Here is a 24,780-nt window from a genome sequence, read left to right on the forward strand (position 1 = left end):
ATGTAAACAATAACAAAACTTCCCATATTTAATTCAAAATTGTAAACAAACAGCACACATTTAAAAAAAAAAGAAAAAAAAGAACATTAAGCTCATCTCGAAGCCAACAACACATTTCTGAAGCTGGGACAGGGGCATGTTTACCACCACGTTGCATCACTTCTTTTTTTCAACAAAACTCTGTAAGTGTTTGGGAACTGACAAGACAAATTGCTGGTGTTTTGAAAGCAGACTGTTGATATTATATTTCAGCTTTTCAGGGACTTCATTTGTTGTATTTCTGATTTGTGATATTTTAAATATTTTCAGTAGTTGACAGGTCAACTGCTACAAGGAGGCCAGTTTAGCGCTGGGAATCTTTCATTGTGGAGAAGAATCTATGTTGGCATTGTATTGCTGAATCAAGAAGGCTTTTCCTTAACGATAACAACTGAATGGCATGCTGTCTATAGCCTTCCAGTGTGCACAAATATACCTCCACATATTCTGGCTATCTAATTGTGCACTGATAACAAGCTTGCTAATACCCATTCCTCTTAAAACAGACACCCAGAGTTGTCCACTATTTAGTGGGCAGTGGAAAACTGTCCTGTGATTCGGCTCACAGGACTCCTCGGTCTGTTCTAAATGGGCTCTGGTGTCCCAGTTTTATTTAAACTTAGTTTTATGGGGGGTTTTTTGGACAATTTTATCTGTAACTTTTTTACAACTGTACTTAAAAATGGGTCTGTTTAACTATAAACTTCTTAATGAAAACAAAAGACCTGTATATTCAACTGCATGCAACACATGCAGCACATGCAACTCAGCCAATTTGTTTTCTGCTTTCAAAAGATCGCCTCGAGTCTCGTTAAACCGTCTTGCTTTGTGAAATATTGAAAAGTGGAGAGACTGTAAGGGTTGATCTTTCATAATTCACTGTTACATCTCTCCCTATGAGTATCTCATAGGTTATTTAAGACTCAAGCCTCACAACAATACGTCCCCGGATTTGTGCAAAACCCATATTTTCCCTCGATTCTTTGTGTAATTCCAGAACCCAATTTTTCCCTCCCTCCTTATGTTCTGGCTCTGATCACGTCTCTCCATTCACTCTTCTGTCTGTCTTCTCCTCCCGCACATTCTGACTAATGTCCTTTAAATACCCCTCTGTCCCTCCCTTCTTACATCTCTCTTCTTCTTTGTCCCTGTGCTGTCTTTTATTCGATTCTGATTTCCACCCACGACCTCACACCTCTTCATTTGCCCTTTTCCCAATTTACACACGATCATTTATGCCCACCATCCCTTTGCCCCTGCCTCCAGGCCTCATCATTTCCCTGCAGCTGCTGCGAGGTGAGCTGGAGCAAATCAGACGGGAGAACCAGGCTGTGTTCAACAGGGCTTTGGCACTTACACGCAAACTGGGTTTCCCAGATGTCATCTTGCCAGGTAAGGAGGCAAAAAGTAGAGGGCTATAATGGACAAAGAGAAGTTCAGTGTACAGCCTCAGCTTTAAACTGTTAAAACATCTAACTACATGCAACCTTTACTGTTTTAATGCCTGGCATCCACTAGAGCATCAAAAAGCGAAAATCATCTGAGCAGGTAGCAAAGAAAACTTGACATTCGCCTCCTGATTGGATGTTATAAGTCACATAAATTAATCCAAAAGGTTTTAGCTTGGCTCACACACCTTCAGTTGTTTAATCCTTTATGGGTAATTCTTGTCTTGTCCTTCTCTGGCAATTGATTATCTTTGTTTTCCAAATATACAGGAACAGTTCCACCTCATTACTGGTCCAAGCAAAGAACTCTCCAGTCTTACTATTAGCCCAAAAACCAACCCTTTGCTTTGTGTGTACACCGGCAAATGAATGCCAATATACGTGAATGGTCATGTTGCTCGGTTTACAGGCATGTTATTATAGCTATTCCAATCTGGATAGAGACTGGAAAACATGCAGGTGTGAGTAGCATATTGCACTAGTGGAAAATAACACAGTAAGTACATTTACTCCAGTACTCCACTAAGGTACTTGCACTACGGTAGAACATTTTCATTTGATACTGCTTGGTACCCCCACATGTCATTGTACTTTTTCCTGCTGATGTCTGTAGGTGGTTTAGCTGACAGAAGAATGACTGTACTATTTATCAGGACTTTACTTTTAGAATATGGTACAATTTATAAAGCATAGCGCTTGTACAAAGTGTATGAAATCAGTGAGCTTGCATCACATTTCAGAAGTCTTTAAGTAATCTTTGTTTAGAGACGATTCTACTGTAGCCCTCGCTGCTTAGAGAGTTTGAAGCTCTCTGTATAAAATAGTTAAAACCAGCGGATTACAAATCTAATGTTATATACTCCACGGCCACTTTGTTGGGTACACCTGTTCTGCTTCATGTTAACGGAAATATCTAATCAGCCAATCATGTAACGACAACCCAGTGTACAGACATGGTCATAATGATCTGCTGAAAAACTCCGTATCAGAATGGGTGAGAAATGTGATTTAGGTGAAGATGGCATGGTTGTTTTTGAGTATTTCAGAAACTGCCAGTCTACGGAAGTTTTCCCACAAAGCCATGCCCACTTTTTACAGAGAATGAGGATAACCTTATTCTTCTGCAGACTTGTTGATGCCAGGCTGGTTTGAACTTACAGGAGAGCACCTGTAACTCAAATTAGCACATGCTACAACCAAGGTATCCAGAAGATCATCTTTGAACCCACAACATAATGAAACTTGAAGCAGATGGGCTACAGTAGCAGAAGACCACACATGCCACTCCTGTCAGCTGAGAACAGTAAACTGAGGCAACAATTCACACAAGCACACCAAAAACAAGCAATTGAAGATCACAAAAAATGTTGCTTGTTTTAATGAGAGTCAATTTCTTATAATTTGGCCAAAACAACATGAAGGCACGGATCCGTGCTGTTCTGTATCAACAGTTGAAGCTGATGGTGGTGGTGGTGACATAATGGCGTGGGGGATATTTTCCTGGCACACTCTGGGCCATTAGCACCAGCTGAACATCATTTAAACGCCACCTGCCTGTGTATTGTTGCTGACCATGTCCATCCATTTATCACCACTGTGTATACTATCTTCTGTTGACTGCTTCCAGCAGGATGAAGCACCATTTTACAAAACATCAATCATCATAAACTGTTTTTCCAAGCATGACAATGAGTTGACTGTACTTCAATGGCATCCAAAGTCACCAGATCTCAGTCTAATAAAGCCCCTTTGAAGTGTGCTTAAATGCAAGATTTACATCATTGTGCAGCTGACAAATCTGCAGCAACTGTGTGATGCTGTCATGTCAATATGGACCAAAATCTCTGAAGAATGTTTTCTCTGAAGAACGTTTCCTGGCCATTGAGAATTCAGACTCTTCTAAAGGTAAAAATGGGTAATGTACAGTACTGGTAAGGTATACCTAATGAAGTGGCCAGTGAGTCTATACGCGTGACACACAAAAACAATTTTTTGCAGGAAAAAGACTTTCCCTTTTATACCAAGTACATTCAGCTTGTGTTCTCTGTGTACTTGAACTTACATAATAAGTAAGTAAAACTTTTATTTGAAATGGCGTTACGCTATGTTGTTGCCACTGCAAAGTACTTTTTCCACTCCTGGTGTTTCGCAGACTCTACGTTCTTCGCTCTCTCTGCGCGAGATCAGCATGTAGGTCAGGTGCAGAGCAGATTTTAAAGAGCAGAGGTCTTTAAAGATAACTCAAAGAAAGAGAAAAGGGAGAAGTGTGTTTATTTCGGAATATTTCATCAGCTGACATTGCAGTGCTTTGTGTCTACTGAGAATGCATAATCCTGTCCTCTCCTCCCCTCTCCAGCTTATTTCCAGTTAGCCTGAAATACCTCCCAATATCACTCCTTGTGAGTCATCTGTCCCCAAGGAAATGACTTGATATAAATAACTATAATCTGATTTTATAAATAACTGCAATATCTGCATGCACTGTTGCTACTGATATTTCTTTCATTAAACTCTGACCGAACAAAAGGTGCTGAGGCAGTCATGAGCTGGTTTATTGCAACTCAGTGGGGTCACTTTGCATTGAGGAGAATGTGACATACAGTGCACATTCAAGTCCACATGAAGGCTTAATTTATGTTGACCGCTCACACTTCCTCTGTGGAGCAGAGGCTCGCATGAACATGGCTGGAGACAGGGTTGTTGTCGTAGTTGGGGAATTTCAGAGATGTCTTTGCCTTCCTAATGCAGATTAATTGTTTTCCAACTCCAAACTTCCAGATTATTTTTTCATACTCAGCTGACCTCAAAGTGATCTTACTTGAGGCAGTCACATTTTCAAAAGTCCCTCTGGAGCCACAAAAGGCTTCATCATTTTTCTCTCTCTCACGAACAGCAGCGTTCTCTCTGACAAATCTGTGAAATCATTTCCCCTCTAAGTAAAATTCGGGCTGTTTAATTTTCCTAGGTGACACACGCAACGACCTGTATCTGACCCTGGAGCGGGGGGAGTTTGAGAGGGGCGGCAAAAGTGTCCAGAAGAACATCGAAGTCACGCTCTATGTGCTCTACGCCGACGGCGACACACTCAAAGTATGACGCATGTGCACATGAGTTAATACGTGCCATATCGTCAGTATATGAACTACAGCAAGTCTGCTGTTTTTGCAGGATTGCATCAGTTTAGGCAGTGGGGAGCCTAACACCTCTGAATATCGCTCGTTTGTCCTGTATCACAACAACAGTCCTCGCTGGAGTGAGATGGTCAAGCTGCCCATTCCTATAGACCGTTTCAGAGGCTCCCACCTACGATTTGAATTCAGACACTGCTCCAGTGAGTCAGTAATGCAACCCAGTGGCACCCCCAGTACACACATTTATTCGGATGATTGCTCACAGTATGCAAGGTTTATGCAGCATAGTTAAGTATATGATTCAGGATACTGTGATGTGTTTCCTTTCAGCTAAAGACAAAGGGGAGAAAAAACTGTTTGGTTTTGCCTTCACTCCTCTGATGAGAGAGGATGGGACCACACTCTCAGATGAGAGTCATGAGCTGTATGTGTACAAGGTAAGATGCTGCAGACATGTGGTGCTCTGCAGCAGCTGTAGAAGGTGACTCATACACGAGTGAAAGTCCTGCCTTTATGCAATATCTCATCCTTGTTAGCTGCCTGACATGTCGTCAGTTTTTGATATGTGATCATGCATGTGTACTTAGCACATTAAAACATAATTATATAAATAACTGAGCGAAACACCGAGGTCTAGTGTGGCACTTGGCTGGTGTTTTTTTTTTACTGCTCCCAGAGAGAAGAGCCAAATTCATTTTCCCATTTACCATTTTTGACTGATATTTTGGTAAATACGCTACATATACAAGGCACATTCACATAGAGCTTTTATACTATACACGCAGGGCTTCTCCTAACATGCACGTATTCTGATGGATAAATCTGGGGCAGTTTGGGGGGTTTGGTACCTTGCCCAAGGACACAAGGACATGGAAGTTGGAGGAGCTGGGTACCTTATGTTTAGTGTAAAACCCGCTCGACCTTCTGAGCAACAGCTGCCAAAAGCCACAGCTACAGCCACCCTGTTATTGACTAGAACTGCAGCTCTTTTTGCTGCAGTATTCTTTCATTAAATATTAATTGTCCACATGTGTGTGTCCAGCTCTTACTGTTCCATTTCAATCCTCTAGTGTGATGAAAACGCCACCTTCAGCAACCAGGGCCTTTATCTGAGCCTGCCCTGCTGTAAGGAGGACTTTAACAGCTGCCCCAACCTACCTGCTAACCTGCCCTTCCAGAGAAGCCCCAAAGAAACCTTCTGGGTCTCTACAATACTCTGCTCCACCAAACTAACACAAAATGGTAATCTACCACCTTATACATGCTGCTCTTCCATGCTGTGTCTTCCTGGTCAGCTTATTTGGATTTCTTTCTTTCAGTGGACCTTCTGGCTCTTCTTAACTGGAAGGCCCACCCAGACAGGGTGTTGGACATCCTCGGTCGACTACGCCAAATCAGCGGGGAGGAGATTGTCAAGGTTATTATTTCTGTAACTGTAGCTTTACTGAGTTCAGTTTTTTTGACAATATCTGAAGATCATTTGTTTTATTATCCTGTTATGATTTTATTTTGTTTATTTGCTAAATATTGTGTTGTTGTGATTAAGGAGTAGGATTTCTTTGTGTGCATCCAAAATACACGTAAAGTTTTTGTAGTATTTAGAGAAATTGCGTTGAGCTGGTCTGTCGAGCGGTCACATTAGCGTGTCAGGAAAAAAACAGAAATGGTTTTAAAATGTTTGTGATGACGGGGCTATCCTTTTTTCTTTTGTCCTTGTTTCTATTTTAGTTAGCAGTAAAGCCTTTAATGCGATGCTTGTTTTGAGACATGCTCTTTTTGTTCCCCTCTCTTTGCAGTTCTTGCGAGATGTCCTGGATACGCTCTTCTGTCTTTTAGATGACAACACTGATAAATACGGGCCGCTGGTTTTCCAGTCTTTGGTGAGAAAATGAAAGGAGCTGTACTCACAAATTAAAATATGTATTGTGACTTTTAGGTAGAGGAAGTGTTTTACAATTTATATGTATTTGTGTGCTCAGGTCTTCATCATTAACCTGCTCAGGGACAGCCGTTTCTACCACTTCAGACCCGTCATGGACTCCTACATACAAAACCACTTTGCAGGAGCTTTGGCATACAAGTATAAAAACATTTACCAAATTCTTTGAAGTTAGTCTGTAGCACAAATAAAGAAGAAGCTCAGGTTCTGGTTTTGCGCAAAGTGTCTTACTTTGAGACAATTTGTCTGCAGAGAGCTGGTTCGATGTCTAAAGTGGTACATGGACCGTTCAGCTGAGGTCGTCCGACAGGACCACATACAGGAAGCCATGAGGGTAAAGTCTCGCACTCATTCGCTTCTGGTTCTTCCTTGGCTCATTCTGCAGCGATTAATTAGCATGGCATGAGGAAATGGTCAAACAGATGTGCTGATAAGGAATAATGTGACATCGTATGAGGCCTCAGGAAGCGGATGTCCTTCTGAAAGAAAAGCTAATGAAAGGAAGTTATTAAAAATGACATACAGAGTGCAGCATTTCCATGTGCTCTTTGAATTGAATCTCTTAAACAGATACTTTGTCACAGGGCCTGATTAGAAGCATTTGTTTTATGTATTGATTTTCAATATTCAACTCATCCAGCATGCAAGTTTCATTCTTTGTTTGGAAACTGATGAAGTGAGCACCAACTGACTCCTTATCTATATCTCCCCAACAATCAACTCAGGCGTTAGAGTATCTGTTCAAGTTCATCGTCCAGTCTCGTATCCTGTACTCAAGAGCCACCTGCGGGATGGAGGAGGAGCAGTTCCGAGCCAGCATCCAAGAGCTTTTCCAGTCGATCCGCTTTGTCCTGAGTCTGGATAGCCGCAGCTCAGAGAATCTGGTGTTCACACAGGTCAGACGCTTCACGCTTCAAACTACTCTCAAAATCCCCCTTATGTCACCTGCTCACCAGCCATTTTTATCTTTTGTTATAATTTTTTTTGTAATTTTCAGTTTTATTCACTCTCAGTTTGCATTCATATTTCATTGCTTGAGTTTGTTAACTTCTTTTATTCCTGTGACTTTTATTTGTTGTGTTTTTTGATTGATGCTTCCATCCTTCACTGCCACTGTTGAGCCCTCCTTGGCTTGATTTTTGGACAGTCTAGGGCTTTCATCAGCTGCATGCCTCTCTGTGTTCATGCTCCTGGGCTCTCGTCCTCCTCAGTAAGTTACAGCACCCCCTTGTGTTTGTTCCACAATGCAGCAGATGCTGCACAACCTGACCCTGGATCTGAAAGATTAGATGTTTTAATTTGAGAGTAAATATAAAATTAACTAAACCGTTTTGTGCATCAACACATTTGCTGGATTCCTTTGAGTTTCGGCTTAATTTGTTTTTTCATTTTATGTGTGTATGTCATGGAGAAAGGCCTTTTCATTCATTTGTATTATGACTTTCAGTTTATTTGTAGCATCTTTGAAACTGAATTTTTGTTCCCTATGTATTCTACTAATTGCAGCTCTGTGTTTTGTTTCCCTCTCAAGGCAGCGCTGTTGAACAGCTTCCCTGATATCTTTGATGAGCTGCTGCAGATGTTCACTGTTCAGGAGGTAGCTGAATATGTCAGGGGCACCCTAGGGAGCATGCCCAGCACAGTGGACATTGGCCAGTCTATGGATGTGGTCAAGCTGCAGTCTATTGCTCGCACAGTCGAGAGCCGCCTCTTTTTCTTCCCCGGTGAGACAATTGTGAAGGTTTTAAGAAAATGTTTTTCTCTGAAGATGACAGAACAGCATGGTCTGACAGTTTCAGCCCTTGCAAATCTAATGTGCGTAAAGTGTGTTTTTCGTTTTATATTCAGTTTGCTTCCTTCTTTTCTTTCCCCTTTTGCCAGAATCTCGTAGTATATTGTTGCCAGTGGTTTTACATCACATCCACCTGCATCTACGCCAGCAGAGGGAGCTGCTCATTTGTTCTGGGATCCTGGGCAGCATTTTTTCAATAATCAAGACAAGCTCAATGGTACAGATCCCTGTTCTCTGTGCATACTTAACACATACTGACGTATTGTATGCTAATGTTTTTTAGTTGCGCTGCATCCGTCAGTTTACTCCTTTGGTTTTTGTTTTCAGGAGTCTTCTGTTCAGGAGGAGGTGGAGATGATGGTGGAGAGCTTACTGGATGTGCTGCTGCAAACTCTTCTGTCCATCATGAGCAAATCTCACTCTGTGGAGACATCCAGAGGACAAAGATGCCCCCAGTGCACTGCTGAGATAACGGTAAACTGTTGCGCAAGCAGCATCTTTGATGGACAGTAAAAATAAATTCCATTTAGTTCATCTTTTTCTTCATTAACCTTTCTGTGCCTGCGATGTTCTTGCATGCAGGGGGAGTATGTTTCCTGTCTTCTGTCCCTGCTCCGGCAGATGACGGAGATCCATTTTCACCATCTACTCAACAACTTCCACAGCAAGGAGGAACTAAAGGTGGGAAACTCTCTGAGTCTCAAAGCTTTGTGCAGTGGCCTATTTACTACATTTCAGAACTGCATACTCTTTCTTAATATATTCCTCTGCAGGAGTTCCTGTTGAAGATCTTCTGCGTGTTTCGCAATCTGATGAAACTGACTATCTTCCCCCGTGACTGGAGTGTCATGCGGCTCCTAACCAGTCAGTGAGTCTGCTTTTTCCATTTCTGTCATACAGTCTTTGTCCCAGAGATGGTAAGGGAATACAGCCAACCATTAGATCAGGCTTTCTTCAGATAATCCTACTCTGAAGGTGACGCTTGTGTTGCAAAATGTTTCATCTATTTTTGGCACCTAGCTCATTTTGTAAGCTGACAGGGTAATGTTTGCTTTCTGCAGTATCATCGTAGTGACAACACAGTTTCTGTCTCCGGCACTGCACAAGAACTTCTCAGATGCAGATTTTGATTTCAAGGTGCGTGTTAGGAGAGCAGCTAGTGCTCATTACACCATGAAGCCACACAGCAGCTAACTAGCGCAATTTAAATGTCATTCAGTGTTGCGTTTCTTTACTTTTGTTTATAATTCTTTGTCTGTCAGGTGTGGAACTCCTTTTTCAGCCTCACTGTGCTGTACATCAACCAGCCCAGCCTGCAGCTGGAGTCATTAGCTCCTGCAAAGAGAAAGAAAGTCCTAGATAAGTAAGAGTTTTTAAATTGTGTGTGCTTTCTTCCAAGCATCGTGTTAATTATGTCATTTTCAACATTTGATCTCTTTTTGCTGTTCTATTTGTAGGTATGGTGACATGAGAGTTATGATGGCATATGAGCTCTTCAGCATGTGGCAAAAATTAGGTTTGTGATGCCCACTTTTAGCACAGACACATACATGTATCACTAACAATTACACTACTGTACAAAATTCTCAAGCCATTCCTCATTTCTGTTTATTTTGATAGGAAAACTGGGAATTGGGTGGAACGACTTATTGAAACGTGCAAAAATCCATGAAAAATAGTGACTATAAGGCAAAAACAGAGTTTTATAGTTACAATGTGCTTGAAAGGCAGTATTTGGTATGACCACCTTTACTCTTCAGCACAGCCTGAGCTCCTGAGAATAGTTCTCCAGGCTTTTTGAAGGACGTTCAAAGCTCTTCTTTGGATGTTGGCTGGTTTTTGTTCCATTCTTTGTCACGATGATCCCACACTGCTTCAGTAATATTGAGGTCAGGGCTCTGGGGAGGCCAGTCCATGACTGATAATGTACACTTTTACTTCATTGACAGTGCGTTTGGGATCATTTTCAAGTTGAAAAATGAAGCCTAAGGCAATCAGAAGCATTTTAGATGGTATTGTGTGGTGGAATAAAACTTGACTGCACTTTTCTGGCTTCACCACCAGCTGAAATGTGGTCCCAAATCATGACAGATTCTCCATGTGTTTTAGAATTGCCTGTAGACACTTGCTGTTCTACCTTTCTCCTGACCTCCTCTGTACATATTGAAAGCAATTTGAACCAGAAGTTTCATTTGGATTAAGCACTCCATGAAACTTGTGGCCACTGATGCATTGATGTCAAGTGTCCTCCACTTGACCAATTTCCTCAAATTCCACTAAAAAACGCAACTCACCATTTTCTCATATACCAAGTTTGCAGCTAATAGCTCTTTGGGATTCACCTTGCTAGCAAAACAATACAGTTTAGGCCCATCAAACTGTGGTATTTTTTGTAGCTTTAACAAAAGAAATTAGAACAAGTGTGTTTTTGTGACATGCTTCTAGCAACAACATGCATAAAAATACAGTTTAGAACTGATTGTATTCTAAGTTGTTGTTGTGTAGAAACAACAGAGGTTCATTCTTTGAATCAGGCATGTTTATTTATGCTTGAAAAACCAAGTGTTAAGTTACTTAACATCTGTTTACATCCCTGCAACCCTGCATCCAATTTAGAGTTGCGGGGTTGCTGGAGCCTATGCTAGCTAACATAGGGTAAGAGGCTGTATACACCTTGAAGAGGTCACCAGGCTGTGGCAGGGATAACACAGACACAGACAACCATTCAATGACCAATTAATGTAACCCCACTAACCACATGTCTTTGGACTGTGGGCGGAAGCCGAAGTACCAGGAGAGATCCCACACAGATACAGGGGGAATATTCAAATTCCACAAAATCCAGCAGGTGATTGGTAGATTTAAACCCAGGACCTCCTTGCTAGGAAGCAACCAGGCTAACCACCATGCCACCCAGAAAAAAAAGGGATTTCTCAGAATGTTTTTTGAAAATGTACAAGTACAGTGACTGGAGCAAACATGAATGACAGAGCAGCTGATGCCCAAAGAAGAACTATTAAACACCCTCAGAAAACCTGGAGAACTATTGCTCAAGACCACTTTAAAAAAGTAAAATAAGTTCGGCTACTTCATAGCAAAGTATAAAGAAATAAAAGGTGGCTTAAGACTTTTCACAGTACTACGTATATCCATGAAATTAGTGCAAACAAACTGGTCTGTCTGTATGAATCTTCTTAATCCAGGAGACAATAAGCCACACTTCATCCCAGGAATGATGGGTCCCTTCCTTGGTGTTACGCTGGTTCCACAGACCGAGGTTCGAAATATTATGATCCCAATTTTTCATGACATGATGGATTGGGAGCAGAGGAAAAATGGAAACTTCAAACAGGTAGCATAATTATGACATTGCACTATGAAATGAACCCATTGTTAGCTTGCAGCGATGGACAGGCCCTTTGTCACATAACATCTTTTGGCTGAATGTGTTTGTGCTTGTGTAGGTGGAGGCAGAGCTGATGGATAAGCTGGACAGCATGGTGTCGGATGGGAAAGGCGATGACAATCACAGAGAGCTCTTCAGCCTGTTGTAAGCATCAAACCCGTGTTTAGCGAGCCTGTGTAGTGATATTCAGGATAATGCCACTCTATTAGTATTTCCTTCTAACACGCTTCTTTTTTGTTTTGTCGTCACCCGAGGACACAACTGTTTGGTCCGTATCCAAGGTGAATGGACTGGCAGACATATTTATTCATATGTGTTGCATTTCTGTGCTCATCGCCTTTGGTAAAAATGCTTTAATGTATTTTCTGTGCAGCCTGCTGGAGAAGATTGAGCAGGAGACCTGGAGAGAAACAGGAATCTCATTTGTCACATCAGTCACAAGACTTGTTGAGCGAATACTAGATTACAGGTAGGCTAAAATGTAGTTGTCATTTTAACTATGTTGCTTTCTAATAATAAATCGCAGAGCAATAAGAAGTAAACACGTCATATTTATAGGGACTGCATGAAAGGAGATGAGATGGAGAACAAGAAAATTGGTGGCTCTGTCAATCTTATGGTGAGAAGTTTCATGAGTTTTTATTCTGGATTTTATAAAAGCATATATTAATATTTTCAAAATTGGGGAGACAAATTCACCATTCGTGTTTATTTTGAAAATCAGAACTTCTACAAATCAGAAGTCAACAAAGAAGACATGTACATCCGTTATATCCACAAGCTGTGTGACCTGCATCTCCAAGCAGAGGACTTCACAGGTACCTGAGATATTTAATGGAATATCCTTTAGAGTTTGCACATGAGAATTAAATAAATGCAACAAAAGAATGCAAGATTTGACCTTCTCTCTTTGCCTCTGTGCAGATTTTAATTCAACTGGAGTGCAGAGAACAAAAAAGTCTCTTTTATGCCAGTCTGAGATACTGACCTTTCATATTGCTGTTTTATGACTGCACAGGACAATGATGCAAGCAGCAGAAGGGAGGATGCTATTGCTGTGTAGTCATAATTTGCAACTTTGTGGACTGTTGTTATTAGCCTGCTAGCACTACCCCCACAGTTTTTAGCCACACACACAAGTGAATTGTTCCTGGTGAAATTCAGTTTGACTTCATGTTCAGGAGAGCGTGTACACGTGCATACCCTTTGATGGACGTCTCCTTCATGCTCCAGTTGATTTATTACTCCTGCACATGAGACTTTACATACTTACTAGCTTTGCTTCACATAGTTGGGGTTTTTTGTTGCCTAAGAAGAATGAGCTATTCAGCAGGTAGCTGCAGTGAGTCAGCTTTCAGCATCCGAGACTCGGGGATCGTCCTATTCAAACTGGGGGAAACTTCACTACAGCTGACTGGATTCTTTGTTGGGCTGCAGATGAAGAAGATAATAGAGAAACTAATGGTGTGCTAAAAACAGAGACATCACACAAGTGTAACGACACCCATGGTTAAATAGATAGCTTAATATCAGGTAGAGATAATTATGTGCTGTTAGCTTAACATTAAGAAGTCAAACTATTGCATGGCGGTTGTACAGCCAGCTTTTTTATGTAAGTTGTAAATGTGAGATTTATATCACATTTATCCATTTTATTTGGAGAAGAAGGGGCTTTACAGTACATTTACGATGCGGTAATGTCACTTTAGTCACATAAAGCAGAAATCAGGGGAAGTTGTCGCGTAATCTTACTGTGTAAATGGCTTGTGTGAGTAAAGCTTTACTCACATTATCTCACATTATCAGCAGTGGTGTTATTGTGTGCGCATAAATGTAGCCAAATGTGACTAATTGAATTCAATCTTATTCATTGCCGCTTACGTAAAACAAACAACAGGCAGCTGGGAAAATGACCAAAACACATTTAAGTGTCCAGCAGAGTTGGGTGTGATTGCACATGTGGTTATTGTGTGAATCAGAACCAACATTAAAAAACTTTGCTTTTTTTTTTTCCAAAATATGATTCAATTCAGAAGGTGGTATCAGCGGGTACAGTGGGTTGTGTAGTGCTGGAACACTTACTTATTTTTTTTTTATTATCAGTTAATCTGCCAATTTATGTGTTTACCAGATTAATCATTCATTATGTAAAAAGTCTTCTTTAGACACAAAGGATAATCAGCATAAAATGGATTTTAGTGGAAGTCTAGTGTTGGTTGAAAATTCAAATAGTCCAACCAACACTCAGAAACTCAAGGAAACTTAGTTTATCATTTCATAAGACAAAAATCAGCAAATTGTAACAACTGAAAATCTTTTTGAACTAATAATTTCAGTTGTACTTTATGTGACATTACACCTACCAAAGTGTGTTGACTTTCTCACAATTAACAAAGAGTCCATAGTGGAGACAACTCACTATCTATTTGTTTAGTTTAATAATTTTTTTTATACTCCTCATGGTCAGAAAAATAAACAGAGAGTTGTTCATTTCATACTTAAAAAAGTATAAATACTGGCTTATATATATATATATATATATATATATATATATATATATATATATATATATATATATATCATATATATATATATATATATATATATATATATATATATATATATATATATATATATATATATATATATATATATTATATATATCTATATATATATATATATATGTGTATATATATAAATATATATATATATGTATATATATATATATGTATATATATAAATATATATACATATCTACATCTGTCTACGATGTCTTTTAACACAACAAGGCCGAGGCCTATTAACTTCTCCTCAGTGATCACAATTGACTTATTGGACACGACTAAACAATTCAATATGCAGCCGAAATCTGAAACTGCCCACACGGAGAGGCCAAACGCCTTCTAGAGAAAAGGTTTATGGTCAGTTGAGACAAAGATTGATCTCCAATCTACAAGCTACAATTGGCTACAATGACAAGAGACATGTTTGGACAAGTAAAGGTGAGGCTTCAGACCTAAGAACACTACAACGCCAAGCATGGTTGTGGTGGCATCATGCTCTGAGGCTGTTTTACTGCCAGTGGTACTGTTACATTAGACAAAATGAATGAAATAGCAACCTCACCTCAAATCAACTTGGACATAATTGGTTATTCCAACAGGACAATGATCCCAAACACACATGAGTATTGGTTTTGGAATGGATAAAGCAGGCTAACATTAAACTTCCTAAAAAATTAATTGATTACCCTTAAAAGCCAGATCTGTGCCAGGAAGCCAACCAATTTAAATGGTCTCTGCCATTCTGCCAAGAAGAAGGGTCCAACTAGAATTACATTTACCAAATATTAGCAGAGGTGTATTTCAGCCTATGAATATATTTTTGGTCTTGTTTGAATTAGAGAAAATCCAAAATGAATTCAAACTTGTGCACACAATTCTTGTTTTTTTGTTTTTTTTTAACTCATTAAACATGTTGTATGCTGCGCAATTAGTAAACCCTGGAAAAAAGAATGATTCAAAGAAACCATTAAATCCCAAAGTTGCCATGACATCCATGCCCATGATTAGTCAGCTTCAGTCAAAACTATATTATAGGTCTGATATGGTGTTAACTGTGCAGATGCTCCCTGTAGTCTGACTGCTTTTAAACAAAAACATGATTATCAGGGGAGCTTAGGTTCATCCGACTGTTTTATGTCATACATCATCTGTTCACAAAAACTGGACAAAAAAATGTAACTGTGCCTAAAGCCGTTGGGTTTTTACTTTTATAGAAGGTAATCTCATTTTTTTTTCATACTCTCTTGACAACAGAGGCAGCCTTCACCCTCCTGCTGTACTGGGAGCTGTTACAGTGGGAGGACCGGCCCCTAAGGGATTTTCTTCACTATCCCTGTCAGAGCGAATGGCAACGTAAAGAGAACCTGAGTCGTAAAATCCTCCACTACTTCAACAAGGGCAAGGCAAGTGAATATTTTTTATACCTTTCCTTTGTCTCCTGCTCCTGTTTCCGCTGACTTAAATCCAGTGTTTCATGCAAATGTTAAAGGCCTGTAATTTCTGACCTGTGCTAACCTCTGACTGCACTGCAGCGGAGCCTCCAGCAGCGAGTCAAATGAGGAAATGAAGGAAAGGCTGAGTTAACTTTATAGTGATGGATTGATATTACTAGGTCGTGCTGGACAAGTCACATATGAAGCTAAATCAACTTAGATAAATGAAAGCGACATTCAATTTTATAGCTTTTTTTTTTTTGCTTTTTGTTCAAAGGGCTGTTTGTTCTCATCTGCAGTGCAGCTGCTCCCAAGTATAATCAGATTTCTCCCTCATTAAATCTGGGAGTGAGTCAGAGTCTTGTAGTGCTTCTATTCAATGTTTTTCCCAAGTTTTTAGTGTGTTTTACATCTTTTGCCAGCCCCAGTAATTGCATATCTCCTCTTATTTTTCATAAGTTAGTCCTGCATGCTTCTGTTAAACTAGAATTCAGAGGGGCAAAAGAAGCACTAACCCTTCACCCAACACTGCAGTGTAAAACCATGCTGTATAAAAGCTTTAAAATGTAATTTCATTACTTATTAGCATTTTAAACTGTAATTGTGTTATTATTACCAGTATAGGCTCTTTATGAATATTTCTGTAGAGCATTAATGCTGTGTTAGGTGGGTAGTGGAGCTACTGTTCTACTATTCTATGCAATCTTCAGTTGTTACATCTTTTTACTGTTTACTGTGCAACCCAATCATCATATGTGGAAAATCATTGCAACTAAAACCAGTTAAATTAAGTTAAGAGTTCTCTGTGCTAAAGTAAACACAGACTATCATAATACAAATACAAACATGCTGCCTTTGCACGCAGCAGCGAGGGTCAGATTTCTGTTCAAATGTGATTTGCTTCCCAGAATCATTCCTCCCTGGCTGGTATTCATCCACCAAATTGAATTAGTTGACTGGTGTTGCTGCTTTGGAGAGGACAATGCCCTCTGGACTCTGGGAGCAGCTGAGAAAGAAATAAAAGTGGCCTCCTTCATTAAATCAGTGTTATTGCTGCTCTCGTTTAAAAAGGGAAGCTGTTCTTTACCTGCTGCTGCATTTGTTACAGTTCATACACGGCGAACAGAAATCTGTATCTGTTTAACGGAAAGCTTGTGAAATAAATGATGAGACTTAGAAAAATGTTTCTACTGTGTATGAATCAGAGAGAAAACAGCTAAGCGAGGTTACGTTTTTAGATCTTTAATACTATGCTCATCTTTTCCTCTCGTTTAAGCACAATTTTAACACATTTTAAATGTGTTTTGTAACACATTTAAAATAAACTATGCTAACCACCTTCACTTTCATACACCGAAAAGAAATGTGACTAATAATGCTAGTTTATTTAGCAGCAACAAATTGTATCTATTAAACATTCATAGCATAATTACAATAACACAATAATAGAAAGGGCTTTGCAAAGGCAAATAGATTATAATTAAATAAATAGCTTAAAAAACACAAATAAAACAAGGATTAGGAAATTGAAGAAACAGTGGGAATAATATGACAGGTTAAATGAAGAAATAAAAAAAATGATAGATGAGGAAAAAAGCAGATTTAATAGAGTTTGGCGAAGTGGTTTAAAATTATATGCAGTTTGCTGCAGTTCAGTTCTCCCGGTAAGAGTTTCAGCTTTTACATCATTGCAATTTGAATTGTCTAACATGAGATGACTCAAAAGTCTTCACATGAATGAAAAACATAAAAAAGTTCAATTAACCGAATACAATTTTGCAATAATAACATAGAAAATAAGAGTTGACTAATCCTAACTTTACTGCATAAAACTAATACTCATACTTTTTTTTTCATATTTCTTTTAATCCACCAGATAATTCTTTTCAGTGTAGATCTCAGTAAAGCTGCTCCTGCTGCTGGTAATGAAAAATGATAAATGTAAGGTAAAACTGCCAGTAGATAGCAGACTCAGCAACACGTTCTATCACACATACCAATTAACTCTCTTATATGGAGAAATGGAAAAAATAATATTAATAAAAGAAAAAGAAAACCTGAAATCATAATGGTCTCTTTGCACTAATCTGACAATTTAGATGCTGAAATTGTTCCATTTAAAATCTTAATAACCTACAACCTTCCCAAAACACACTTTTAATGTTATGACATTTCTCTTGATTATTAAGGATAAATCAAGATTTATTCTCATTCAGCTTCATTTTATGACTTTGCAGTGCTGGGAATATGGAATCTCTCTTTGCCGGGAGCTAGCTTTCCAGTATGAGACTCTATATGATTATCAGAGCCTCAGCTGGATACGGGTAAGTCCCGCATGTTCCTCATTTCTGCTTTTATTAACAAACAAGCATCCTTTGTGATGAAGAAGGTGGTAGTGTTGACAGCTTCCTCCGTTATCATCATGCTCTGTTATTTGGTGTGACGCGTGCACAGCGGCAAACACAATGTCCTAATTACCTGTGCACGCCCACACTCCCAAGAAAATGGAGTCAGCTCAGTAATGTGTGTGATTGCTCGATTATTCATCTTGACTCTTTTGCATTTTTTTCATTCGGTGACAGAAAATGGAGGCAGCATACTATGACAACATCATTGAACAGCAGAGGATTGAACCGGAGTTCTTTCGAATGGGCTTCTATGGCAGGAAGTTTCCTTTCTTCCTCAGGGTAGGACTTTCCAAATCCAGTCTGACACAGATATAATCCTGCCCACGTCTTCAGATGTGCACTTCCACCATTACTTTAACTGCAGTAGGCTGTGCAAGATGAGAAGTTAAAAAGTAAGATTGTTTACCAACCATTACTACCAAATATGTCATGGCCATCCTGACAGATTTTAGGGTGATGCATTAATTTTAAATCTCTCATTCCTGAGGGCTTTACAGAGGCTTGTTTAGTTGTCTGTCCTATTACTTTGCTCCCTGTCACTTCTTTCATACACTACAAAGACCATAAGTATTGGGCTACTCATTCATTACACCTACAGGAGCTTGAAATCCATGCATGCAACTCCCATGCACAGTTTTTGTGTTAATATCAATGCCAGACGAGGTGTGGAGCTCAGCAGAGCACTGGTGAATTTTACACACTTGGTGATCCCACTATGTTGCCTGCAACTTTGCTGAGTTGCTGTGGTTCCTAAATGCTTCCACTTACAGTTTATTGGGGAATATCTACGAAGGAAGGCATTTCACAAACTCACTTGTCTTACCAGCGACGTCCTATTATTGTACCACACTCACTCAAATTCAGTGAGTTCATTAGAACAACCCATTCTTCCACAAATGTGGTTAATTTTGTAATTTGCTTACTTCAATGTTCAGTAGCTATAAAGAGTTAGGTCTGCGCTTGGTTTTAGTTAGTAGATAGTCCACTAACTGAAAAACCACTGTACGCTTTTCAGTTAGTCGCCTATCTACTGCTGCACATAAACTATACGGACACAAGTATTCAGCCTCTTAATCTTTAAATTAAGACGTTCTCAGTCCACTTGTCACTGATGTATAAAATGAAGCATCTATCCATTCAGTTTGACTCTACAAACTTCAGATTATATATTTATAGTCTGACGAGTGCACTGGAAATCCAACCATACGCCCTTTCTTGAAATGTTATTTATTTGTGCAATACCACCTAAATTTAATAGTAAATCAGACAGTACTGGAAAGAATTAAGCAATGTCCAGAGGAACACCTCACTTAAACTCTGAGAATCATTTGCAGCACATTCTCAGCAACATTTTGGTCTTATGTCTTTTCTCTTTCTCCAGAACAAGGAGTTTGTCTGTCGTGGGTATGACTATGAACGGCTCGAGGACTTTCAGCAAAGGATGCTGGGGGAATTTCCGCAAGCCATCGCCATGCAGCATCCAAACATTCCAGACGACACCATCCTGCAAAGTGACGCTCAGTGTATCCTGGCAGTTTCACTATGGCTAAAACGACTTCATTATTTTTTCTTTAGAGTGAGAGACCATTACAACATCAGTCCGCAGATGTTCATATTGCATTGAGTCATTCGAAAAGCAGTAACCAGATTTATTTTGCATTTTTGCCTGGTAGATTTAATGACTTGAAAAGCAGAGCGATTGCTCCACGTGTTGTGCATTTTATTGGCTTTTGATTACTCTGCTAAGCATTTGAGTGTTGTTATTAGAGATTATTACAGATTAAATACTGAACTAAACACTGAAGTTGATTTCCAGGGTCACACAGGAAAAACTAAAGCTCTGTCTAAGTATTTCTTTTGAACATCCCCTCTGCTCTTCCTCCTCAGTGAATATGCATGTATGTCGGACTTTGTCTGTCACTTCCTTGACACTTGGCTTCTAGACTTGCAGATCTATGCGGTGACTCCAGTGTCAGACATTTCTGATGTGCCTCAGCTGGAACGTGTGCCTGAGAGGATCAAGAGTTTCTACCGCATAAACAATGTCAGCCGCTTCCACTATGACAGACCTTTCCACAAGGGGCCCAAGGACCGCGAGAATGAGTTCAGGGTACGTTGAGCCCGCAGTGCCAGCTCAGCCCATTTCTGACTCACTGTTTAGTTTTTTTTACATGAAAATACTGAATATGGCTGTAACGCTATTATAAAACAATGAAACGGATCCAACTCTGTGGAAATTGCAGTGTAATTATGCAGACATTTTTTCATTTAAGAGACATAAGCAGGTATAGGTGACGTAAGCAAGTGCAACACTTAAGGTGGCCACAGGGGAGTGTCTACAGCTCTTAGACAATAACGCCTTTAAAGCCCTTTAATGCCTTTAAATTTCTCTGCTACGTAATTGAAGATAAATATAATTAGATTTACTTTATTATGAGCTATGAGAAAAAATTGCAACAAAGTTAAACCAAGTGTTAATAAGATTTTTAGTATTAAATCTGGTCAGCTAAAGTCAATATTGTCACATTTGCCGCATTATTATTTGAGACACATTCTGGTTTAATAGTTCTTCTGTGTGGAGTAAATTGAGTTTGTAATATCAGGTTTTCATTCAAATATGACTCGCTTGTGTAGCAACAGTCACTGAATAAAATGTGACCACATCAGTCGTAATCACTGCAAAATTGAATAATGCGTGAAGAGGAAAAGCAAAACTGCACTAGCATGAAATAATTATAGGCACATAACATATATAGATACAAATAAATATACACTCATCAGCCACTTTATTAAGTACATCTCGTTAGTACCAGGCCTTCAGAGCTGCTTTAATTCTTTGTGGCATAAATTCAATAACATACCTCAGAGATTTTGACCCACCTTGACATGATAGCCTTTCCTGAATGATATACAGCAAATGATACAACGATGAAACTGCCTGCCTATCTTATGTATGAATTTGGTTCCTTCTTAACATTTTCAGATCACTCAGTGCAGCATGTGACACTGTAACGGTTTAAAATGTGCTGAAACCCAGCCGCTCCTTTGGATATAATTCTCTTCATACATTTGGGAAATAAATTCTTAATAACCTCAAAATCTGTTTGAATGTATCTGCTGGAAATGTCTTTTCCCACGCCAGTCTTATTTACTTTCTGAACCATAGCTGCTCTGTTCCTTTTTGACTCCCAGCCAGGGCGAAATGTCACCATCAAACGATGAAGCGAAATGTAACAGCGCACAGAGGCCGTGGTAAAAAAATATCAGTGATGAATAATGGTCTGATATTTAGATCGGCAGTTTCTGAAATAGTCAGGCCAACCCATTTGGTCCCAAAGACTATTACAAAGTCGCTTAAATCATCTTTCTCCCCCATCCTGATGCTCGGTTTAAACTTCAGTAGCTCATTTTGCTTAAATGAACACTTTAGCATGTGTGCCTAACAAAGTGGCCGTTCAGCCTATGTATTGGCTTAATACAACAATAATAAAAGAAGAAAATCATCTTGACAGGTGGTGAAAAGCATTCATTGTATCAAGTTAATAATTTCATGATATATTTAAAGTCCTAACCACTTAATCTTATTTCACTTAATCTTTCAGATTTATTTCAACTAAGTTTGAAACACAACATTCGGGATCTTATTATCACCAAACAGGATCATAACAGTATCAGATTATAAGAGGCTATCTGTACCAAAAAAGGAATTTAAAGAAGGTATTTTCTATACTGCAAAATTCTGTTTTCTCAAAATAAGATGTTTACATGTGCATAACACAACCAGAATACTCTGACTGTGAGTACTGGAATACTGGATACTATATGTACATAAGGTAAGATAAAAAGAAAAGAAGAAATCAATTTCCCTTAAATTATAACTTTAACAGTCAGTAAATTAATACAGTTGTTTAACTTTTGCTGCTGTTGTTTTTATTGTTGTCATTTTACCTGCCATTTCTATCTCGATGCTAACAATGCTCAAATCCCTACAACCTTCAGGGCTTAAGAGACTTGTAGGTATGATGCTGTTTGTCCTGACACAGTAACCCAAATTCAGAACCACACCACACAGGAATTCTCACTAGTCTGAAATGACCTATATCGTACTCTACAACACGGTGCTGAATAGTTTGCCAGCCCAGTATCTCTTATACACTGTCGGGTCTCCACTCGGTTTTTTTTTATATTAGTCTAGCAGATGTGGCTAATATGAGATGGCTTCTTTGTCCACATGTTTAACAGAGTCTGTGGATTGAGAGAACAACCTTGATCCTCTTGCGTCCTCTCCCTGGTATCTCCCGTTGGGCAGAGGTCGAAAGGAGAGAAGTGGTAAGGAGCTCAAACGTTCTCTCACTCACCTTGTATCGTACACATTACCTAAAGGCCAGTTTTCTGTTAACATTTAAAGGCCATCTCCTCTTTCATCAAAGCTCAAAGTAAATATCTGTATTTATTTCAAGGTGGAGGTCAGCCCTCTGGAGAACGCTATTTACGTGGTGGAGAATAAGACCCAGGAGCTGCGGACTTTGATTAGCCAGTACCAGCACAGGCAGCATCATGGGAACATCAACCCGCTCAGCATGTGCCTCAATGGGGTCATAGATGCTGCTGTGAATGGAGGCATTGCCAGATATCAGGAGGTACTGCTGTAGGGCTGAGGGAGAGGGGAGAGAGGATGGCAGAAATGATGAATGATGAATTGGCGTTGTGAGAGAGATCTTTATTTTTTGCCTCACCCTCTACCACAGGCGTTCTTTGATAAAGACTACATCAGCAGTCACCCAGAGGATACAGAGAGGATCTCACATCTGAAGGATCTAATGCAGGAACAAGTCAGGCTGGGTTTAAAAAGTTCAAAATATACGTTAACTGTATGTTAACCATAACATATGGTTATGAAACCTTCAGGTCACTATTGATTCCTCTGATTTCATCATCAGGTGCACATTCTCGGAGTAGGGCTGGCTGTTCACGAGAAACTGGTGCATCCAGAGATGCGTCCTCTGCACAAAAAGCTTGTGGACCAGTTCCACATGATGAGAACAGGCTTACACCACGTGAGTAGAGTGACACGTGACTCAAACTATACGCCAAGTGTGTTTCAGTGCATTAAGTTTATAAGTAAGTGTATGCGTGAGCAGTGTAAATATTCAGAGCAGTATATGGTTGGGTCCCAGCAGGGTCTGCCTGGCGTGGATCGATTTGGACCTGCGGGGTGCCCAGGGGTTAATTCTCCCAGAGGCATCCTCTCCTCCCACAGCCACATGAGCCCTGAGAGCGTGCGGCTCATGCACAGACACAGGTCAGTCGTGGTGCTCTTCTAAGCTAGCTTAGAGATTCATTTGGTGTTTTAGCCTCATAATTTCCAAACCTTCAAAACAATACCCAGGGCAGCTGTATGAATTTATGCGCTATGTTATGACCGTGATGTGAATCTACAATGCAGTATGAGCCAAACTCTTGAAATTAACACCAAATGCCCTCTGAAATAAATCTGTACAGGCTGTAAAAGAGGCATAAAAATGCAAAATGATTAAACAAACACAGAGATAAATGTTTCAGTGATCTCAACCGTTATGTCTGTCCTGCAGTCCTCTAAACCTGCAGGGCTCGATCCGACACTCGTCCTCCTCCCTGTCCTCTCACACGTCGAGTGAGGCAGGAAACCTCGTCATCATGACCGACGGCCTGATGGGGGAGCACCCTGAGGAGGCATTACACATGCAGGTAGGAGTTGGATGACGTAAAAACGAACAAATACTGGTGGGAATGTGCTTCAGCTTGTAATAATTTGCGTTCTTTACAGAGTGCAACTCACATGAGATCCGATCTTTTGAGGATGTAAACTATAATCTAACTCTTTCACTTAATTGTTATTGTTTTGATGAACTTTTCTTTTCACAGCATTAATCATTGGTTTATTCTACAGAGTACAAAAGCACAAAAGACAAATAAAAGTTTTGTTTTGCAGCCAAGCCCTTCGTCCTCCAGCCTGAGCTCAATTCGCTCCAACTCTTCCCAGATTATTAACTCTGCCCCCTCAAGTGCCAGAGGTGAGGAACAAAGCAGAAAGTCACATCTGATAGTTACTACTGTATATTACCCATACTAACCATCCTGTAATAAGATGCTCACATAAATAAGCAACACCAGAAAGTAACAAGGCTGCAAAATTCTGCATTTTTATGACAACAAACATCTTTGTCTCTTACTTATTTGCAAATAGAAATCGTTTACTTGCGCGTCTTTTCTTTTGTCCAGGCTCTCCATCCTTACCCGATAAGGCCAAACACAACCGAGAAGTGATGATTCTGTTGCCGTCTCATCGCGAGAGAGCCAACAACTCCATGTACTACAACATGGCAGAGAATGGGCAGGTGGGGGAAATCTGCAGTCCCGTAATGCTGAATGAATATGCAAACAAAAATGTGTTCTGTTTCTGTGTTTCTGATTCATTTTGTTCTTTTGCTTCATTTTATTTTTTCCAGAACAACCACATGCAGCGTGCCTTACTTCAGCAAGTTAGCCCCTGTAAGCCTTGTACTGATGTTCATATGACTCTACCAGAGAAAGGTAACATATATAAGCAGCAAACTAGCTATTTTGGTGCATAAGATGTT

The 24,780-nt window shown here is 39.7% G+C and overlaps 1 protein-coding gene across 3 annotated transcripts in view; it reads left to right on the forward strand.

The window, feature by feature from the left end:
- LOC102305600 (dedicator of cytokinesis protein 3) overlaps window positions 1-24,780 on the forward strand; it is a 51,301-nt gene that overhangs the window by 22,526 nt on the left and 3,995 nt on the right. Inside the window, exons 14-51 of one of the 3 annotated variants that reach the window (XM_014336632.2) lie at window positions 1,306-1,431; window positions 4,453-4,577; window positions 4,656-4,818; window positions 4,949-5,055; window positions 5,689-5,860; window positions 5,938-6,035; window positions 6,415-6,498; window positions 6,598-6,698; window positions 6,810-6,891; window positions 7,283-7,453; window positions 8,089-8,281; window positions 8,439-8,566; window positions 8,677-8,823; window positions 8,932-9,030; window positions 9,123-9,217; window positions 9,411-9,486; window positions 9,612-9,712; window positions 9,807-9,865; window positions 11,553-11,701; window positions 11,814-11,899; window positions 12,010-12,036; window positions 12,129-12,224; window positions 12,314-12,374; window positions 12,480-12,573; window positions 15,574-15,722; window positions 17,990-18,076; window positions 18,335-18,439; window positions 19,542-19,683; window positions 20,104-20,270; window positions 22,403-22,489; window positions 22,621-22,800; window positions 22,909-22,992; window positions 23,101-23,217; window positions 23,320-23,462; window positions 23,752-23,887; window positions 24,132-24,213; window positions 24,422-24,537; window positions 24,649-24,733. In XM_014336632.2, coding sequence (XP_014192118.1) covers window positions 1,306-1,431; window positions 4,453-4,577; window positions 4,656-4,818; window positions 4,949-5,055; window positions 5,689-5,860; window positions 5,938-6,035; window positions 6,415-6,498; window positions 6,598-6,698; window positions 6,810-6,891; window positions 7,283-7,453; window positions 8,089-8,281; window positions 8,439-8,566; window positions 8,677-8,823; window positions 8,932-9,030; window positions 9,123-9,217; window positions 9,411-9,486; window positions 9,612-9,712; window positions 9,807-9,865; window positions 11,553-11,701; window positions 11,814-11,899; window positions 12,010-12,036; window positions 12,129-12,224; window positions 12,314-12,374; window positions 12,480-12,573; window positions 15,574-15,722; window positions 17,990-18,076; window positions 18,335-18,439; window positions 19,542-19,683; window positions 20,104-20,270; window positions 22,403-22,489; window positions 22,621-22,800; window positions 22,909-22,992; window positions 23,101-23,217; window positions 23,320-23,462; window positions 23,752-23,887; window positions 24,132-24,213; window positions 24,422-24,537; window positions 24,649-24,733 — 4,320 coding nt within the window. The remainder of the gene's footprint in view (window positions 1-1,305; window positions 1,432-4,452; window positions 4,578-4,655; window positions 4,819-4,948; window positions 5,056-5,688; window positions 5,861-5,937; window positions 6,036-6,414; window positions 6,499-6,597; window positions 6,699-6,809; window positions 6,892-7,282; window positions 7,454-8,088; window positions 8,282-8,438; window positions 8,567-8,676; window positions 8,824-8,931; window positions 9,031-9,122; window positions 9,218-9,410; window positions 9,487-9,611; window positions 9,713-9,806; window positions 9,866-11,552; window positions 11,702-11,813; window positions 11,900-12,009; window positions 12,037-12,128; window positions 12,225-12,313; window positions 12,375-12,479; window positions 12,574-15,573; window positions 15,723-17,989; window positions 18,077-18,334; window positions 18,440-19,541; window positions 19,684-20,103; window positions 20,271-22,402; window positions 22,490-22,620; window positions 22,801-22,908; window positions 22,993-23,100; window positions 23,218-23,319; window positions 23,463-23,751; window positions 23,888-24,131; window positions 24,214-24,421; window positions 24,538-24,648; window positions 24,734-24,780) is intronic. The other 2 variants (XM_042224665.1, XM_014336633.2) reach the window with 2 other exon arrangements.

The sequence above is a fragment of the Haplochromis burtoni genome, unplaced genomic scaffold (assembly GCF_018398535.1).
Source record: "Haplochromis burtoni strain Fernald_Lab_line unplaced genomic scaffold, NCSU_Asbu1 Contig_146, whole genome shotgun sequence".
NCBI classification, from domain to species: Eukaryota; Metazoa; Chordata; class Actinopteri; order Cichliformes; family Cichlidae; genus Haplochromis; species Haplochromis burtoni.